Source organism: Pseudopipra pipra, chromosome 3, assembly GCF_036250125.1.
Source record: "Pseudopipra pipra isolate bDixPip1 chromosome 3, bDixPip1.hap1, whole genome shotgun sequence".
Classification (NCBI taxonomy): Eukaryota; Metazoa; Chordata; class Aves; order Passeriformes; family Pipridae; genus Pseudopipra; species Pseudopipra pipra.
Window position 1 is genome coordinate 57,349,150 of NC_087551.1, and position 18,247 is coordinate 57,367,396.

At 38.6% G+C, this 18,247-nt stretch overlaps 1 protein-coding gene across 6 annotated transcripts in view; it reads right to left on the reverse strand.

Annotated features, from left to right (window-relative positions):
• ARFGEF3 (ARFGEF family member 3) overlaps positions 1–18,247 on the reverse strand; it is a 91,373-nt gene that overhangs the window by 42,306 nt on the left and 30,820 nt on the right. For 3 of the 6 annotated variants that reach the window (XM_064649326.1, XM_064649325.1, XM_064649330.1), the window contains exons 5-13: positions 14,579–14,647; positions 11,861–11,992; positions 10,662–10,784; positions 9,028–9,070; positions 7,937–8,015; positions 6,484–6,588; positions 3,522–3,846; positions 2,024–2,136; positions 377–1,287 (exon numbers count right to left, since the gene is read on the reverse strand). In XM_064649326.1, coding sequence (XP_064505396.1) covers positions 377–1,287; positions 2,024–2,136; positions 3,522–3,846; positions 6,484–6,588; positions 7,937–8,015; positions 9,028–9,070; positions 10,662–10,784; positions 11,861–11,992; positions 14,579–14,647 — 1,900 coding nt within the window. The remainder of the gene's footprint in view (positions 1–376; positions 1,288–2,023; positions 2,137–3,521; positions 3,847–6,483; positions 6,589–7,936; positions 8,016–9,027; positions 9,071–10,661; positions 10,785–11,860; positions 11,993–14,578; positions 14,648–18,247) is intronic. The other 3 variants (XM_064649328.1, XM_064649329.1, XM_064649327.1) reach the window with 2 other exon arrangements.

Consider the following 18,247-nt stretch of genomic DNA (forward strand, 5'->3'; position numbering starts at 1 on the left):
GGTGATGGTATTCCCCACATCCCTTTCATGCTAAAAGGCAACCCCAACCTCTTTAACAACAGCATGTGCAAATCTTCTCAACAGATCTTTACAGACATGGGAAAAGGTATTTTACTACAGAAAATTTCATTTCTTTATAGAGGATGTAATCCAGAGCCTGTTAAGAGTCAATGGATTGACCTCACTTTGAATCAGTGACTGCATATTCAATTTGCTTTGCCCTAAATGAAGTGTGTTGCTGTGAAGGAATGTATTCTGTAAAGCCCAAACCTCCTTATTCTGGATATTCTCTGAAGATGAAATCCTACAGGAGATTCTGTGTACAGTGCTGTCAGAGTGTGCATGCTGGTTAGACAGTAAGTATTTGCTTGCAAACCTGAGCAGAATGTTGAAGAGAAGCTCTGCAGTGCTTCATCCACTTCTGCTACACTGGAAAGAGCTATAAGCCGAGGAAGGAGAGCTTCAAGTGACTGGATAAACAGCCGTGCGCTGTGTTGGTCTGCTTCTTGGCTTTTCAGCAATTTCAGAGAGAGAGCAGCAGTACGTAAGGACCTGTGACCTGGACAATCCCGTGGTGTCTGCTCCTCATCAGCCAGGGAGCAATTGTCAGAGCCTATGTCTGAGACATCAGACCTGCCTGAATCCTTTTCTGCTGCCATGGAATACTGATCACATGAATCAAACTCAGTCCTAGAAAGGTCCTGGTCATCTACACTGAAGTTACTTTCACTGTATCTGGATCCATAGGACCGGGTCTTGCAATCAACTGATAAGAAATTAGTTATATCTGGATAGACTATGGTGTGGCTTCTTTGAACAACATCTGGCTGGTCAATGGTTTCTGACTCTGGTTCTCTGTAATGAATCTCTTTGCTTTCATGTCCAGCTGGAGATGCCAGTGAGTTTTTTTGACTTTCTGGATTATCCTCTGGAGTCGTCTGTCCCATATCCCCTTCCAAAGTAGTCTGACCAGTGTCTGTGGTAACGCTAATGCTAATATCAGGACTCTTCTCATTTCCTGATTCCCAGGCAGGATTTTCTGAGGACAGGATGCGCCTCTGCCACCTGAAGTCAGCATCATTGATTTCCATGGAGTCCCTGCTCGTTTCAGTCCCATCCTTCAATTCTTCTAAGCGCTGGAGCAGCAGCTGGATCTGCTCTTCACTAAGACCCCTCCCTTGGCTCAGCTCATCTAATGCTCCAAGCAGGGCAAAGACGCAGGACACAGAAGCATAACATGCTTCAATACCACCTTTGATGCACGCTTCCGTCATCCCATCCATGATACTGCAATCAATACAGAGTTCATTTAAGTGATGCAACACCTATAAGGAGCACATCTCTGTCATTCAACACCATCCCTCCATAACCAGGAAAAAAATGAAGTGAACTTATCCTATAGGACTACTCCCAAGAAAGACAATCAGTATTAGAACAAATTATTAAGTATCTCATGCAAACATGGCCATTCTGTAAAGGGAGTGCCAAAGTGCCAACCAGGGAAACCAGCATGCACAGCATGTTCTCCCTTAGAGACAAACACTTTAACTGTAAAAAAAATCTCAGCACCCAAATGAACTAAATTTAAAGTGATCTGTGTCCTGAAAATTATTTTGTCTACAAGATATGATCTTTACAAGAGCTGACTACCCTTCTTGCTCAATCTGACAATGTTTAAATTTTCTATGATCCCCTTTGACTTCATTTTGGAAATGTACCTCTAAATAAACACACGGTTATTTCATTGCAAGTTTAGGGACCCATAGCCAAAAATTTCCAACTGTAAAACAACGTATTTGGGTATTTTTAAAAACTCCACAATGTAGTTATCTATGCCTTTACAAATAGGCTCAGAGTGATGACAAACCAGTAAGAGCTTTTACCCCTTTTCCATTTTCACAGCTTATTTAACCAGGGAGATACCCTGGCTCATATTGGGTATGCTCCTGAAGGTACAACTGCTTAAGTGTCCTGCGTGCACAGGCTTAAGAGAGAAGAGGCTACGGGAGGAAACAAAGCATACAGCTTGAGAAGATCCAGATGGGACTTCCTTTTAGAAATAGACCTCTTCTTGGATTCTGATTCAGAAGAGCAGGGCCCTGCCAAATCACAAAGCTGACGAGGACTGCCAAGTATCTGAAAAAAAAGGAAACACATTATCTAAGCATTATTTAAATACAATAAGTAAGTCATAATTCTATCAAGCATTAAACCCGAGGCAGCAGTGCTGTAACTTCCCACAGCGAAGGAAAGCAGCACACTGATGTTCTATTTATTAAAGCTACCATTCCTGTTTTTAAAAGCAGAAAAACAAACAGAGAAGAGCAGAATATTCAGCAAAAATCACATACAGAATGCTCTTCAGTGCTTTATATTTTTGACTGAATATGTTTCAATTGATATTGCACACAAGAGAATTTTTATGCCTAAATAAACATTTTGCACTATAGCTTATACCAAAAAGAACCTTTCTCTTCAGTCACCTAGTTACAAAATTATAGAGCCATGCAAAGATGGGCATTCCTTCAGACTCAACCTGCTGGGTAGCACCTTGTTAATGCCCACCATGAAATACAATGAGAAGGCATTACAAACGAGCACGTATTAATAAGCCCAAAGAGGCAACAGATACATCCTGCAGGAAACAACATTAGACTAAGCTTTTCCTAAAACTTCAGTTATCATCTTGCTACTATTTAAAACTAGAGAAAGACAAATGAAAGGATGACTGCTAGTTCAGACAGTGGAGTGGGTGGCTGTGTGGTGTTAAGAGAGATCTTCAGAAACAGAACAGCCTAGGTATGCAGAAGCTAGAAGAAAAACTCTCTAAGAGATACCACTGTTCCTACAAATTACGTAAGTTGCCTTGTGTTACACAACATGAGAAGAAAGCTCCCACGTGGAATGGAAGAGTCCATGATTTCAGCTGGTGCTCAAACAAGTCTCACTGTGCTCCAGTTCTAGTGCTCTCAGAGGCACTGGGCAAGAGGCCAGAAAGGACTGGTCTTGAAATGGCTGCTTAAGCCATTAGCAGCTTCCTTGTGGCTATTCAAAAAATGCTCAAAGAAATTGCAGTTCAAAAAAATGGCAAGTAATCAAAGCATATATCCACCTTAATGCCTGGAAACTACATTGTGAAGATGAATGTTTCCTTCTAGCAAGAGCAGAGAGTGGGGAAAGATGCCAAAGAAGCTGCGAACTGGTTCATTATGCTCTATCTCACCCAAAAGAGCAGTCATGACGCAGCGATAGGATCTGCTCCATGCAGTACCACAGCACAAACACTGATGGAGTTGCCACAGTAACTTGCATTATGGAGAAAAATAGAGCTATTATGGTTTCATAAAACTAAAGATATTTGTCAGAGTGGTGTTGATGTAACAGCTCTGCTCAGAAAGGACGATTGCAACATCCCTAGGTGGGAAGGTTTGAAATGGATTGGTATACACATTTCAGCAACATTTACTGTTAAATAAACATTTTGCTTTACCTGCCTGGACTTGCACATGTGATTATCCTACCTCTTTCATAATTTTGATGGCTTCTACTCTATGTTGAGGTGGTGGGTAAAGCAAAATCCGGTGATATAGAGACTGTAGCACAGGCTTCATGGATTCCACTGACCCCATCAGTCGAACCAGTTCTGCTGCAATATAATATATGGTCCGTGCAACGGGCCCACTAAGAGCAGGTGCTGTGGAGGAACAACCTGAACCTCGGCCATGATCAGAGATCCCTGACGAAGGTGAATCAGCCTCAAGACAGATGCTGCTGTGGGCAGAGGTGATAGTTTTGTCATGGATTGGATTTCCCAAGATTACTACTAGGGCTGGACACAGTTGCTTCCTGAGAAAGAGAACAGCAGCAGATGGTAAACAGAAAAAAATAATCTCACAAGAACAGATTGAAAATAGCCCATGGTTAAATGAGATAACACGCTCTTGTTTTAATGATTAGTCAACAGCAGTGTTTAGATAGAACAACAAATTATGCCAGGCTTTTTTCATCTCCCAAGCATCAGCATGATAGTACATATGGAAATACCTTTGGGTGCTTTAGAAACATGATGGTGAGGTAGAAATTCCAGGTTTCTACTGCTAAGCATCTCTTCTTCAGTCCAACTCAGGAGCTTTAAAAAACCTGACCAAACAAGTACTAATCTATGTTAACTAGAAGACCTAATGTTCCACCACTGAACTGCACATGCATGTATTTTAGTAAGCACCCTTAGCTGTGAGACTCTTGTTTAGCTGGCTTTTGAAAACATAATTAAAGCTGTCGACAATAACTCAAAGAGTGCACAATAACTACTCATATGCCACTATACACTAAATAATCAACTGTCTTTCTGCATGAGCACTCATGTTAAGTGATTCAACACCAGCAGATCACTCTTCTTTGGCAGAGCCAAAGCCAACTCAGCACTTTCCTCCATTAGCTGTTATTTCAGCTTTGCACTCATGCACTTGACATTTTACTTCAGTCTGCAAGACCTTAATTTATGAAGCCAAGTGCTGCATTAGAATGAGTCCCAAACTTGGTTTTCACCCATGTCTCAGAGGTTCAAGCTAGCACCTAGAGCAAGCACCCAATGACAGGTAACGATTTGTAAATATATCCTCACAGGTAAGTACATTTTATTTTCTCAAGATTTTTATGCAGTCCAGAATTTTTGTTGCTTCTCTTAACATGATTGCTGAAGCAGCTTGGCTTCCTGAAGTCACAGAAAGAAAAACAGCTTTAATCAGAATCAGATAATGACTTTAAGTCTGCTTATTTATTTCTCCAACCAGGAACATTTCAAATCACATCAATTCACACTTATTGTTTAAAGAAATGTGCCTGTCTCAAAGTAGGTGTAATCACAGGCTGTAACACCAATATATTCCCCAAACATCTTAGTCCTATCAAAGTGTATCTGTATCAAACTATGCAGAACACTGTCAGAAGAACAGAGGTAAATCTTCTCTGTCCGCTCCCTTCTTTATCTTCTGTTGAGAACTGACTATAAAGCACCAGTCAGAGAGAAAGCTGTGTATGTGCATTTAGGCAACGGCTCATTTAAGAATAACAACAGCTACCAGTTGGGATCACAACTTCACCAGATTGGTAATGTTTGGTGTGTACTTATACTACTATATATTCAAAACGATGTTCGCAGTTTAAACTGTTCCATGTCTTCCTAGTGCTTTGGGTTTTTTTCCTCCCACTTAAGCAGGTCGCTGGAAGGATGCATATTCCTTGGCAGCAATGCAGATTAAGAATTCCCTGAAGAAGACCTGGAGGGTTGCCCTGAAGGTACACAGTTACAAACACCTGCAGATTTGCAGCATGAACTGGATCATCAAAATGATGCAGACTTAAAATAAAACAGGAAGTGTTTTCTTTTAACCAAGATCATTTCAGTGACCTTGCTTATACGATGGCCCCACAGTCAGTCACATAAGCATAAACAAAGGGTTGGGTGAAATTCAAAGGCAGAAACTTCTGAAGTGGATTTTTCATGAAAAAGAGAGTTCTGCTCTTACATTAGAGCTCTAAGAGGCCTCAGCACAGGGTCCCTGTGCAACACTGCCAAGTGTTATCAACCTGAAGACCTCCCAGTCCAGCAGTCACTGATGTTCCTGGGACAGCAAGGGAAGTTATGGGTGCCATTACATATTCCATCCTTAGAACTGGGCCCAGGTCAAACACTTCAATTTCAAAAATTACACAGTCAAAGTACAAGAAACACATTTGCCATTAACAGTCACATATATCTTTCCTTAATACAGTCACCTGACAAAGTCACAAGACGGGCATGGACTGCAAGGAACTGCATATTAGCTACATTCTTGCTTTATTACTATGACTCAATTATCCACAGGCTATAAAAACTCCACTATTTCAAATAAAAAGAAGGAAAAGGATTATTTAAGGTGCTCTGAGGTGATGGTATCAAACAATTTAGAGGTAGATATGAGCACTAAAGACATCAAGCCTTTCTGGTGAAGTGTATAAAAAAGAGCATTTCTTGATTAAAGGGGTAGCATCATGAAGATTCTTTAGCCTCAGCCCTTACACAATGCAGGTCATAAGCATTTCTGGTCACCAGCCCATCACTTGACATTAATTTTGCTTATCTTCCTGTATTACTGCATCAGACCAGTAAGAATCTCTACAGGACACTCCTATGACAAGCAGAATATCTTTGTGTTTAATGCCACACACAAATCCAAACTAGTGCAGAAAGCATAATAGATTTTCTGTTCTGGATAAATACACTGGACTTCATTACAGGAATTCACTACCAGGATTTAATGTGCTCGCTAAGCAGAAGGTCCTACCCAATCTTATATGAAGCACAGAAAGAACTGACAGTAGTTTAACATCAAGCTCTGCTCACATCTGGAGGCTTATTACAGGTTTGTTTGCATGGCTGGGGGAGAAGGTCCTCTTATATTTACAAACTTAGTATTTGCATTAGTCTTCAGATGTACTCACCATATTAGATCAGTGAATCCTTTGTGCTGGTGCATGCTGGGAGAGAAGCTGTTTAACATGGAAAGGATGCACTCCAAGTAAAGAAGCTGAAGTTGCCGATTGTCGCTGGCAAAAAGATCCCATTCACATCATATTAAAACAAAGATTATTTAATTTTCTAAAATAACTAAGTTCACTTGAAAATTATACCATACTTTACAGTATTTGATTTATTTTGCTTCTTTCTATCCATTTATAAGGGTGTGATCACCATCATCCCATTTATTTTGTACTGACCACATGCAGTGATCTGCTACTTTAAAAAAAATCTCAGTGAAAAAAGAGGAAGAATAAAACAGAAGTAACTACTCAAATTCAATCTAAACTTGAGAAGGTAGGAAGCCTTAAACAGAGGAAAAGGAGACAATAGAGGATTTTGAACTTGGATAGTGTCTTCAGATAATCTGAAGCACATTTAGGCTGCTCTCTTCTGGTTATTTTTTCCTCTTTTCTGGTTATTTTTTCCTCTTTTCTTGGTGACAGCCACAATTGTCAGAAGTCAATGTCTACAGGCAGAAAGTTGCATGATAACATAGCTACCTTTCAGGGCCTTGCCAGTTACTCTGTCAGAACCAAAAATATAAAGTAAACTTCATGAGAAAGCATACTAAAGGACCTGTGGATGCCTGGAACTGATACACTTCTTACAATGTGCCTTAATGCAGATCATCATCATCATCTTGCAGTTGACACTGCATGCATAGGGCATCCCTGCACTCCTGATTTTATTTTCACATATGTTGATACTGATTAAATAATGCTAAGTAAGGCACTCTTCCCTTTCAAATCTTGCTGTAATTAGAGACACTTGTGGGAGAAAAGTCTATAGAAAATTTGCACACAGATGTCTGTGCTGTTTCTGGCTCTGTAAGTTCCTGAAAACTGTAGAGCATATAACACTCTATTACTGCCCATAATAACCCCATTTTAAAGTTATGCTCATGCATTTCCAAGTAAGTAGAGTGTATGATATTCCTAAATTTAAGGAATTCTTTGATAATGCAAATTACTTCAACTGGATAAATGGTGCCTTTCTAAGAAGTACATATTAATTCGTTCTGAATATAGTTTCTGTTAGGTCTTTCCATGGCTCTTGTTATTCTTTCTGTGACAGTTGCTTCCAGCCAGAAAACTTCTCCTTTGATAAGTATTTTGCTGCTGTATGGAAGTTCCTTACAGGTTAGACTTACTGGAAGCTTTTTAAAGCTGAACAGTGCACAAAGAAGGCAAATTAACTCCTTATTTCAAGCAAGGATTAAATGAATGCATCATGAGCAATATTTCCTCTAGTAAACACTTTGTTTAACCCCAGCTTTGCTCCCTAATTCCAGAACTACAACAGTACAATCACATGTATCAATGAAACTCTCAAATTCCAGGTAATAAATTGAAATTATAAACTGAAATAACTCACTTTATGACAGCCTGGAGCTTCTCACAGAGCACAGTGAGGACAGATACAACATCATCACAAAGAGACTCCACTGAAGTACCTCCAAAAAGGATAAAGATCAGAGGCATTACATATGAGCTACTGGATTATAACCTCAATTCACTGCATGGACTTTCAGATCTGGTCAGAGCTTCTAAACAAGGAGCAAGGCTACCAAAATTGACAGAGAAGATGCAGTAGGAAAAGTCCTAAATTAGAAAGTGATCTTCACAAAATGCAAAAGCAGCAGTATTAAATCCAGAGAGAGCATTGATTGCTTACATGCATTTACAGAAGATTAGCTGAAATCCAATTCAGATAATAGAATAAGTATACAATTAAATAATAAAAAAGGCTCCAGTATTTCTACATGGCAGCCAATTGCTGTATCTCTCCCTGCAGTTTGTCTCTCCTATACAGCTTCTGGTGTCTGACCAGGTTCTGATCTTAAAAGAAGATGCTTGTGCTCTTCAAAGATTTTAGCCTCCATTCACACAAGTTCTGCAGAAATCCTGTGAGAAGGTCAAAAGCAGGGATTATTTTTATCTGTCAGAGAACATGTTGAAAGTTAAGCCAGAATGGGAGTAGAAAAACATTCTCCTATAAAATAATTATTTGGCAAGTGTAAGCACACCTCCAATAGTGATGTGCTTTCAAAAGCAGCCATTATAAAAACAGTATCTTTGGCCTGAAATATAGTAACACAATCATTTACAGGTTCCACATCCTACTCCATGAATCTCTTTCAATTTAGGAAGTAAAGCCACCTACTAAAACTTTCTCCAGAACATCGAAACTCCTTAATTACAGAAGTTAGCATCTTGAAACAATAATTTATTACAATGTTGAATGCAATGCTGTTACCATGGTCCAAATGAAGACAGAACTGAATATACCAGGAGCTAACAGGGCTGTCTCAGTTCTTACCACATCAAGAACATCAAGCTATGGAGAAGGTACAAAAACCTGAAGGTGCAATTCCCATGACATCAAACCGCACTGTGTTGATGAAAGGAAAGTTAAGAATAAAAAAGCTGGAGTGTAAGGAGTCACTAAAAAAGTGTTACAAGTACCTTGACTCTTGAATTTTTGCAGGGTGTCATGGTTTTCAATTGTCTGTTAAGGAAAGACAAAGGTGGTGTAATTGGTGCAAGGAGCAGAAAAATACCATAGAAGCAATACTTTGACAGCAGAGCTTTCTCAACAAATTCGTGTCCTCTGTCTGTTCTGGGCTTTTTGTTTGTTAGGGTTTTTTTAAGTGAAGCTTTTGTAAAATGTTTTTAAAAATTCCTTAAGATCTGTTTTAACAGTCATTTAGATTTAAGAAACTCACATCTCACTGAGCTGAACCAGAATTTCTAACTTCTTAAGGGATTTTCTACACCTAAGACAACTTAGTAATAACTAGGCATGTAAGTCGCATTGAAAATAACTGAGAGGAAATCATAGTTTAGACTTCACAAAGTACTTAGAAACCAAAATCAATTGAGAATTAGAGAGTTTAGAACATTGGCATTGTTATCGTTACAGTACCAACAGAATTAATGGCAGTCAGGAAATGGAAATGACTTCTTACATCATGCGGTGTGGTATAGGATTCTTCCCATTAGTGCACAAAGGGGTCAAGCCAAATTCTTCTCTCAAGCATCAATAACAAACTGCCAGGTAATAAATGCAGCTCTCATATGTTTTTACCTAGTCCCCAGCTAAGAAAAGAACTAACAAATTGAAGACCCAAAAACTAACAAAATTTGTAGACCCAAACTAAAGTTTCAAAACTACTGGTTGTATTTGTTTGTTTGGGGTTTTCGGTAAATATTTTGGCTAGTAAAATGAACCTACTTAGCTCAAACAGAAGACAAGTTTACTCAAACTGAGCAATTCTGGTCTGCAGCTGCTCAGTAGGATAAAAGCAATCTGGTCTACTAATCCAAAATAGAAGGGATTGTCTTAACCCAAGACAGATGTAAGGAAAATAATCTGCACAACTACAGTCCTTAAAATTTCCTAATACATAGAAACTGACTTTTACAAAGAGTACTTTTTGGACAACATGATATTAAGGAAAGCAGCACTAACGAATGTAAAAAGTCAATGTAAATCCATGCGTACCCAGAATATTTACAGTTTCACCAAAAATGTGCTGGGATTTCCCTCAAAAAGCTCTTATGGATTCTAATAATGCAATAAATAGAATTATTTTTGTTTTGCTAACAACCAAGCAAAGAATTTCATGAGTTTAAAATTATCTTCTATAAAAAAAAGTAGAAGAAAAACCTCAATTACACTTTCCTTAGTTGAGAATTTTTTTTTCTTTATGTAAATATTTGTCATGCAAAAACTTTTAGCAGAAGGATTTCAATGAATCTTAGGAAAAGAAGCAAAGAAAACAAAAGAATGGAAAAGGCCAAGGCAGTCTGATGTCAGAACAAAGCCTCTTTTGTTTAATGGAAGAGGGAAAAAAAAATTAAAAAAAAAATAAAAATCAGCCAACCAGAGCTGACAATATGAGAGCTGAGTTTCCAACAGATTGCTCTGAGGCAGGCAGAGTCGAAGCCCAAAAAAAAGCTTTTAAACAGGATTAATTGCAGAAGTGTCAAATAAAAGCCATAAGGCACAACAAGCCAGTACAACACACTGCATTCAGAGAAACAAAAAGGTATGCAGCCATGGACATGGAACCATTTGTTGATGCCAGAAGGCTCACCATGTTTTCTTGCTTTTGTCGTAACTGTAAAGTCAAGTCACTCAACATTTGGCTGAGGGTTGCCCGCACAGCGGTGTTAATGCTCCGCTGGTGACAGCTAGATACATATGTCTCAATGCAAACCTGATAAGGAAACAAGATAGTAGTACAAAGATATGAACTGTAACTTACCAGTAACACATTTTAGGAGGTATCCATACCAAGGTCTCTCGCATGCAGATAGTCAGCCTTCCTTACTATTGCTTTATTAGCACATTAGAAGTTTTCAGCAGTATGAAAAACCAAGTAAGCAGTATCTAGAAGCAGCATGCAATTCATCAGTCTCACAGCTGCAAGAATGGTAGGGCAAAACTGGCAAAGTCTCCAGTCAAATACAAGTGATTTTGGCACTTGCCTTGCTCTGTAGATAATTCATTAAATGTGGATTTGATTGTTCATTTCTTGATACTTACTTGTAACCAGCCCCTGCAAGTCTATGTCTGCAATGTAAATATCCTCCAATTTTTCAACTTTTCTTGAATACAAACTATATCTTGAGTGATTCAAGACATCACACACGGAAGCTCTTGCCTTATTTTCCCTTTCTCAACTAAACAGAGAATCCCAGAGGTTTTCAAATGTATGTATGTTGCTCATTATCTCATGCAAGAAACACTATGCAAATGAGAACCTGAGACTGATTATCTTCTTTGACAACACAGTAGAATGGGTTAGTTGTATGCATTTGCAGCATATAAGGGACCAAACTGACAGAATGTCTCATTCTTATTGCCCTTTTTTGAGGTTCTAAGATCCCCCCAGATATTAAAAGGATTTTATTTAGTTTAAGGTCAGTGATGAAGATGGTCTTCTAAGTTAAAAGAAGGCCTGGACCAACTCTGCCCATCATTCAGCTATCACCTGAACTCCAATGGACAAAAAAAACCACCTAAAAGCCCGTTAACCATGTACAGCCCTTTGCAGAGACCAAACCATTCCAGTGCTGCTGAGATCATTCTTTCAAGCTGTAAGTTTTCTTCTAGAGTACCTGAATTAATTGATGAAATACCATTCTTAAAGGTAGGCTGACTTTCTGGAAAGAACATGGTTGATATCTCCTTCTTCTCTCCCCTCCCCACATGAGCTAGTAAGCAACAATACTGTCCACTTGAGCTCCAATCTTACAGAAGGCCTGTGCTCTAAATGGCTGGGCAAGGTACCTTTTGAAAAGTCATTGATGAAGAAGCATCAGTAAAAATGCGAGAGCTCAGGGCTCCAAAGAGGCGTGTAATGGACATTTTGATAATTTCATGCATTCGGGGACTTCCAGCTCTATGGCATGCAAAACACAACTAAGGGCAAAACACAGAAGGGTTAGCTAATGAAACACAACAGAGTCAAACAAAACAAACCTCCAAAAGGTACATGGGAGTAACAGATACGCACATAAAAACAAGAAACAGCATGAACTAAATTTTCTTGCAGGTGTCTATGCAAGCATGGGAAGGTGCCCAGGGGAAGATTTAGTTTATTTTTAATACTAATAATCTATTTTCAATACTAATAATACTTAAGCCACAAATGATAGTACTCTTCATGTTGGATGCTTTCTTAATTTAAAGCTGATAAGGTTCAGAAAGATTTGGAATGCCATTATTTTGTACACGTGAATTGCAAATGATCAGGCAGTGCAAAATGGCTAGACTGTAGCTTTGTTTTTCAGAGATAGTCCTCACAGAGTTTTATCAGTTACAAATGCAGTACCTTTCCAATTCTGCAGTGGTCCCACTTTGCTACAGAGTACTAGTACTACTTTGCTACAGAGGCTAGGAAAAGGGACTAAGGGACTGACTTGGAAAGAAATGTCAAATAGCATGGACACTGGAACAGAAAGCTCCTTTTGCCACCTTTCCCTTAGAGCAAGTCAGAAGGTTAACCAAATGCTAAACTGAGAAATTATTTTCTGTTTCCTACTGCTTATTCATTGCAGAATTCAGATACAAAGGCATAGTGATTCCAACTGTTAAAGTCTTTGCCTTACCTAAAACCTGAGCAGGAAGAAGCATGTATGTGCCTGGTAAGATTTGCTATTTAGAATGACCTAGGCATTCACTGAGGCAGTACTTTCTCAAGGAGTGTGGGGAAAATAACTGTACCTCCAAACACTCCAAATAGAAACATGAACACTCTGTATTACAGTTTGTTCCAATTCACTGAAGGAAATGAGTTTCGTTTGCTTTGCTGGCACACCTCATCTGCCTGCTGTTGAGCTCTTGTTCACCATAACAGAAAAGAACCATCACTGTGCTAATTTGTATCAGTACACTAGCTACGGTTTTTAAGAGCCAGGATAGCCTTTGGGAACAAAAGTGAAGAGCAACTACCAAGAACAGCCATGTTTAATGTCTGTCTATGAGAGACAACTGACATTTTCCAGGATGCTTTTTATGAATAACAGCCCTGTTATTATCCAAATTTACACAGAGAACAGAAAATATGATTTCTGATACAGCTTATAGCACACAGAACATGACTGATTGACCGTTTCCCCCCCGTCTTAGGCAGTGTTCTTAAAGATTAAAATCTGAAGGGTTTAGAGTCATCAAATACTTTTCCCAGGAAGTACTTCATTTAAGCTAGAGCTCTTTACCTACAGCAAGGAGATGCACTAAGCTGCATTCATCAACTTTTGCCTTGCATGTTAGAAAGTCCACTGAGAAAAACTGCAGTAGGGGAAGCAATCTGTTTTCTTCAGTTTGGGACATTGATAAAGAGGGTTTAGTAGAACTTAAAGAACTGTGACTTGCTTTAAATACCAATTCAGTTCATCCTTGCTGCAGCATCATAGGCAAACCTTACTGTCTCACCTAGCCCAAAGAGAAACCAAAGCTGTGCTAATCTGGAACGATTACTACCTTTTTTTCTCCTGTATATGTCATATACATGAACTGTGGACTTTTAAAGCCCATTTGTTACAAAATAGAAGCTGTTTTCTTCAGTTCCTGGTTATCTCTACAGACCCACTCTCAGCTTCCAGTAGAACAAGGCAAGGACAATTATATTCTTAAACTTGGAAAGTACTGTAATATCCAGGTAAATTGAGCTACTTTCACATGGGATTTTTCTTTTTTTACAAAAGTCCCACCCACAATAACAAAAACCTGAGAAGGACCAAGTCTCTATATGTCTACGGACACCCGGAGTATAGGACATATATATAATCTTTAATTTTTTTCATGGGCATTTCCTCTGCCCATACCACATTAACAATATAATTTTATAATACGTTCCGCACACAACAGTGTGTGCTGCACGGGAGGAGTAAGCTTTCCTGTGCATCTTCTCTAACCTGAACAAACAACACTGTGGTTTGCTACAAAATGTACTAAAAATATCACCCACGTATAAAAGCTTACTTAATATACCTGCAGGTATGTTTTTCTACAACAAAAGATCCTACACAATTTAATTCAGACTAAAATCTAATGGAATAAAGGGAGTGCAGTGACTAATAGCATCATACATCTCCAGGCATGCTTAAATCTTTTACTAAGATGTTTTAGGAAAAAGGCTAACAAGACACACTGAGGCACTTCTGCTAACATGATACACTGTGGCTTATACACCTCTCTTGAGGAAACTTCATTAGTTTTAGACTTGAAGTAGGTAAGAAATCAGCACAGTGCTGCTTTATAAAGAAGAAAAGCAAAGTAAAGTAAATATGAGTAGTAAATGTGCAACACTGTAATATACAATTATGGGTCCATTTCCGAAAGTGCCTTCCCATGCAAGCCCGTCAAACCTGCCCAACTTGCAACTATTTCTTACACTAGAGAATGGTTTGGACTGGTTTAATTCCACGTTATGTAAGGAAGTCATGCTGTAGGTAGCAGGGAAAAGTTAAGAAACACAAGCCACAGTATGACAGAGGCACTTACCTCAGCAATCTTCAACACTGAACTCCCATTCAATTCAAATGTAGAGGTATATGTTATACAGAGCAGGACCTTGCAAAAAAAGAGAGAGAGGAAGGAAAAAAATTGTTTCATTGGTTATTGCCTCCCTTTCCCACTCATGTGCCGCAGCTCGTTTCAATTTTTAGAGCAGGCATCAGAAGCTTCTTAGCACCATGTATTACTGGGATAGAGGAGATCCACCTGAGATGCTGCATCTGTTGCCCCCAGAGGTAACACCCAATGGATTACTTATTGCTATCTGCTACATATGACCACCAAAGACAACCCAGTGTGAAAGACAATCAACCTTGGCCTTGAGTCAGAATCCGTTCATATTTCAACCACAAGCTTTGCATGATTTATAATCAGGCCTTTAATTTATTTCTATTAGTATAACAAAGGAAGAAGGAAAAATGCCTACAAGTTATTACTTAAGAGTCACAGATAGATATGCATTATGTGAGACAAGCCATTAATCACTGCCTGACATGAGGATTTCCCAGCATAGGATATTTCCAGTAAGTGTATTATAGTCATTTGATAATGAGCATCCAAAAAACAATTCATAAGTCCCAATTAATGAGGGGAGGCTTGTCCTGTCTTGAACTCAGCAAGAGGAATAAGAACTAAAAGCCCCATCTAACACCTTACTTCAAAGAGAAGGAGGGTGAGAATGTGATGTCATCTACCATGTCTAGTGGGGCAATGTGGTGAGAGCTGCAGTGTGATGCCTTTAGTATCTGGAGATGTCCTCCCCGTCTCCCTTCCTCCTTTTCAATCCCTCCTTCCTCACAGAAGACAGAGAGTCTGAGCTACTGTTCTCCCTCCTTCAAAGCATAAAATTTACCCAGTGCCAGAATTTATGTTTTGCTTGGTCTGAAATAGTATGAGTTTCCTGGGATAAGTGTACCAGCAAATACTAATCACATTAACACTAATGTTTTGGTCCCTACAACTTCTCAGTCCCTAAAAACTACTGTTCTCTGCTTCACAAGGAAATTAGGGCCATCAGATAAGTTAGCTTATTGTTAGCTACAAGCAAAGTAGCTAACAATTGTTAGCTACAAGCAAAGTACAGAAGAGCCTGTCCATGGATGAGCGTGACATGTTCCTGGAAAAAGACATATATAACCTTCTTTGCATTTTGAGAGTCAGACTGAAAAGTTTCTACACACTGAAATGCACAACACCTTTACAAATATTTTTCTCATCAGAAAAAAAACATATTTCACTACAAGATGTCACACCTTACTCCAAGGTTGTTCGGGGGTTTTTTTGTTTGATTGTTTCCTTCATTTTGTGAATAAAATACCAATCACGAGCTTGATCCTATTATTATAGAAGACGATTTTACTATAAAAAGTGTTCCCAGAAAACTATTGTGTAATGGCAATTTTACAGCTGCTTGTATGTGTTATCTTGCCTTGACTCTCAGTCTTTCATAAAAATACGCCAAATAGTGTGGATAAATACTAGAGGTAATGGCAATAAAAAAAGGCATACTACTCCTCAGAAGTACAATAGTCCTGCACTAGAAACTCTTTTTTAGATATTTAGCATTTACCCTTACAGCAAAGCAAACTTTCTGAGCCAAGTTTCTTCTCCATGTTGTCTCTTTGAAATGGGCAAAATGGATTTTCTCATCTTAAAAGTGTTACACAGCCTACCTCAGTATTGCAAGGAGAGATATGAGCTACAGAGCACTTGAACTTGCCGGAGAAATAAATCTAATTCTAACTACAAACGATTAAGAATGCTGTGCTTTGTACTTCTTATATGAACTCCACAAATGTCTCTGCAATCCATATCATTTACTGGTACATGGACAGGTACCAGTGAGAAGGAACTGTGATACGTCTTTTCCTGTCAACAGAGCAAATTCTATAGAATAACAGAAAAGTAAACAGTCAATTATAATAACTCTCAATAATTTCATTTGGTTAATAAGTACATAAGTTATAAGGGCTGTTATTTTCATCTGCTGCTCAGTACATACCTGCGAAATTTAAAACTACAAAGCCAAACAATTTCGTTTGGCATTAACTGGATTCTAAGCTGCTGGCCAGCCTCACAGTCAGCTGTTGGGCCTCACTTTCTCAGCTGTTAATTAACCTGAAATTTTATTGATGTTTCTAATAGCTGTGAGAGCTCAACAGCTGGTTAAAAATATATATTCATTACTTAAGGAAAAAACTGTGATTTATACTCTCCAGACACTGCTATGTAAAACACAGGTGTAGAACACAGTTCAGAAACCGAGAGACAGACAACTCTCACCTCCCACTGACAAATCTCTTCTTACCATGCTAAGAGCTGCAGTGGACAGCCAGGCGCATGACTAATCTTATCCAGTGGTTTGTCTGTCCTGAATTTCCCTACTTATAAAACCTCATTTGCTTCATGGGATTTTCTGCTCTCTTGTCCCATCTTGGCTTTGTAGAGTGTGCTATTATCTAATGTTTTCCAGAGATCGAAACCTGGAAGTCAATATACTACAACACACAGAAGTACGCCAGTTTGGGCATTCTTTTAAGCCCTTGCTCTTCCAAATCTCTTCTTCCTCTCCTTTTTTTTTTTATTTAATTCCCCTCCTTTATAGAGTTGAATTACGAAAAGTTTGTACACACACACACATATATATATATATGTGCCCAATCCTTTCTGTCACAAATGCCAAAAACCTGCAAGTAACAGGTGAATGATAGAAAGGTCAGATATCAAGTGCAGTGAGGAAGTGATGATCAAAACCTTGCTATGAAACAAAAGGGAAATTCAGCAAAAAGACTACTAAGTTTTGATTGCTACTTTTTGCAAAAAATAAGATCTGGGAACCTATTAGCTAGAGAAAAGTCATATGATCTGATATAATCAAATGACAGAAGCAAAGTTTATCAGTCAGTATATTCTTAGCTTGCCCCACTGCTATGGTCTTCCCTCACAAGTCATTTGTAAGTTCCGAAACACAGTCTCTGACCAACACACAAAACTGCTCTCAGCTATGATTCCCATCAGCGCTGCTGCAGGGCTCATTTACAGTCTTGGCAATGATCCAGACACTTGCATGTTTTCCCATTTATGTGGAACAAACAGGAAGACAGCAGGCTTCTCTTTTAAATTACAAGATGAAAAACGGGATTAAAACCAAACAAACAAAACCAAACTTAATCATTCAGATCCACTAAGAACACTGAGTCTCCAGATAGTATATCCCATAGGCTGCTTAACTACTCATGACACTAATTCAAACAGTCTGTTTTTTAAAAAAAAAAAAAATAAAGAAAAGAAAGATAGGCTTTCTTGGGCAATGACATTTTGGTTTTGACACCACTTGTAGGGAAAGCAAAAACAAAACTACAAAGCAATTCCTAGTAACTACAAAGCAATTCCAGTATAAAACAAAATTGAAAATCAGCTTTTACTGATTGGTGTGGACTCTAAACCACATTTTGTTCCTTTTTCTTTTTTTTTAAAGAAGGAATTTATATGACTGTAGAGGTAGTTTCAAAGTCACATAACCCCCAGGATTTTTTACTTGGTTTGCATTATCTTGCAAAAGCCTGGATGAGATCATATTTCCATAAATGGCTTATCCATCATGAAAGTATTTATTTTAACTACTTTCAAAGCTCTGACTGTCATGGAACAAGAAAT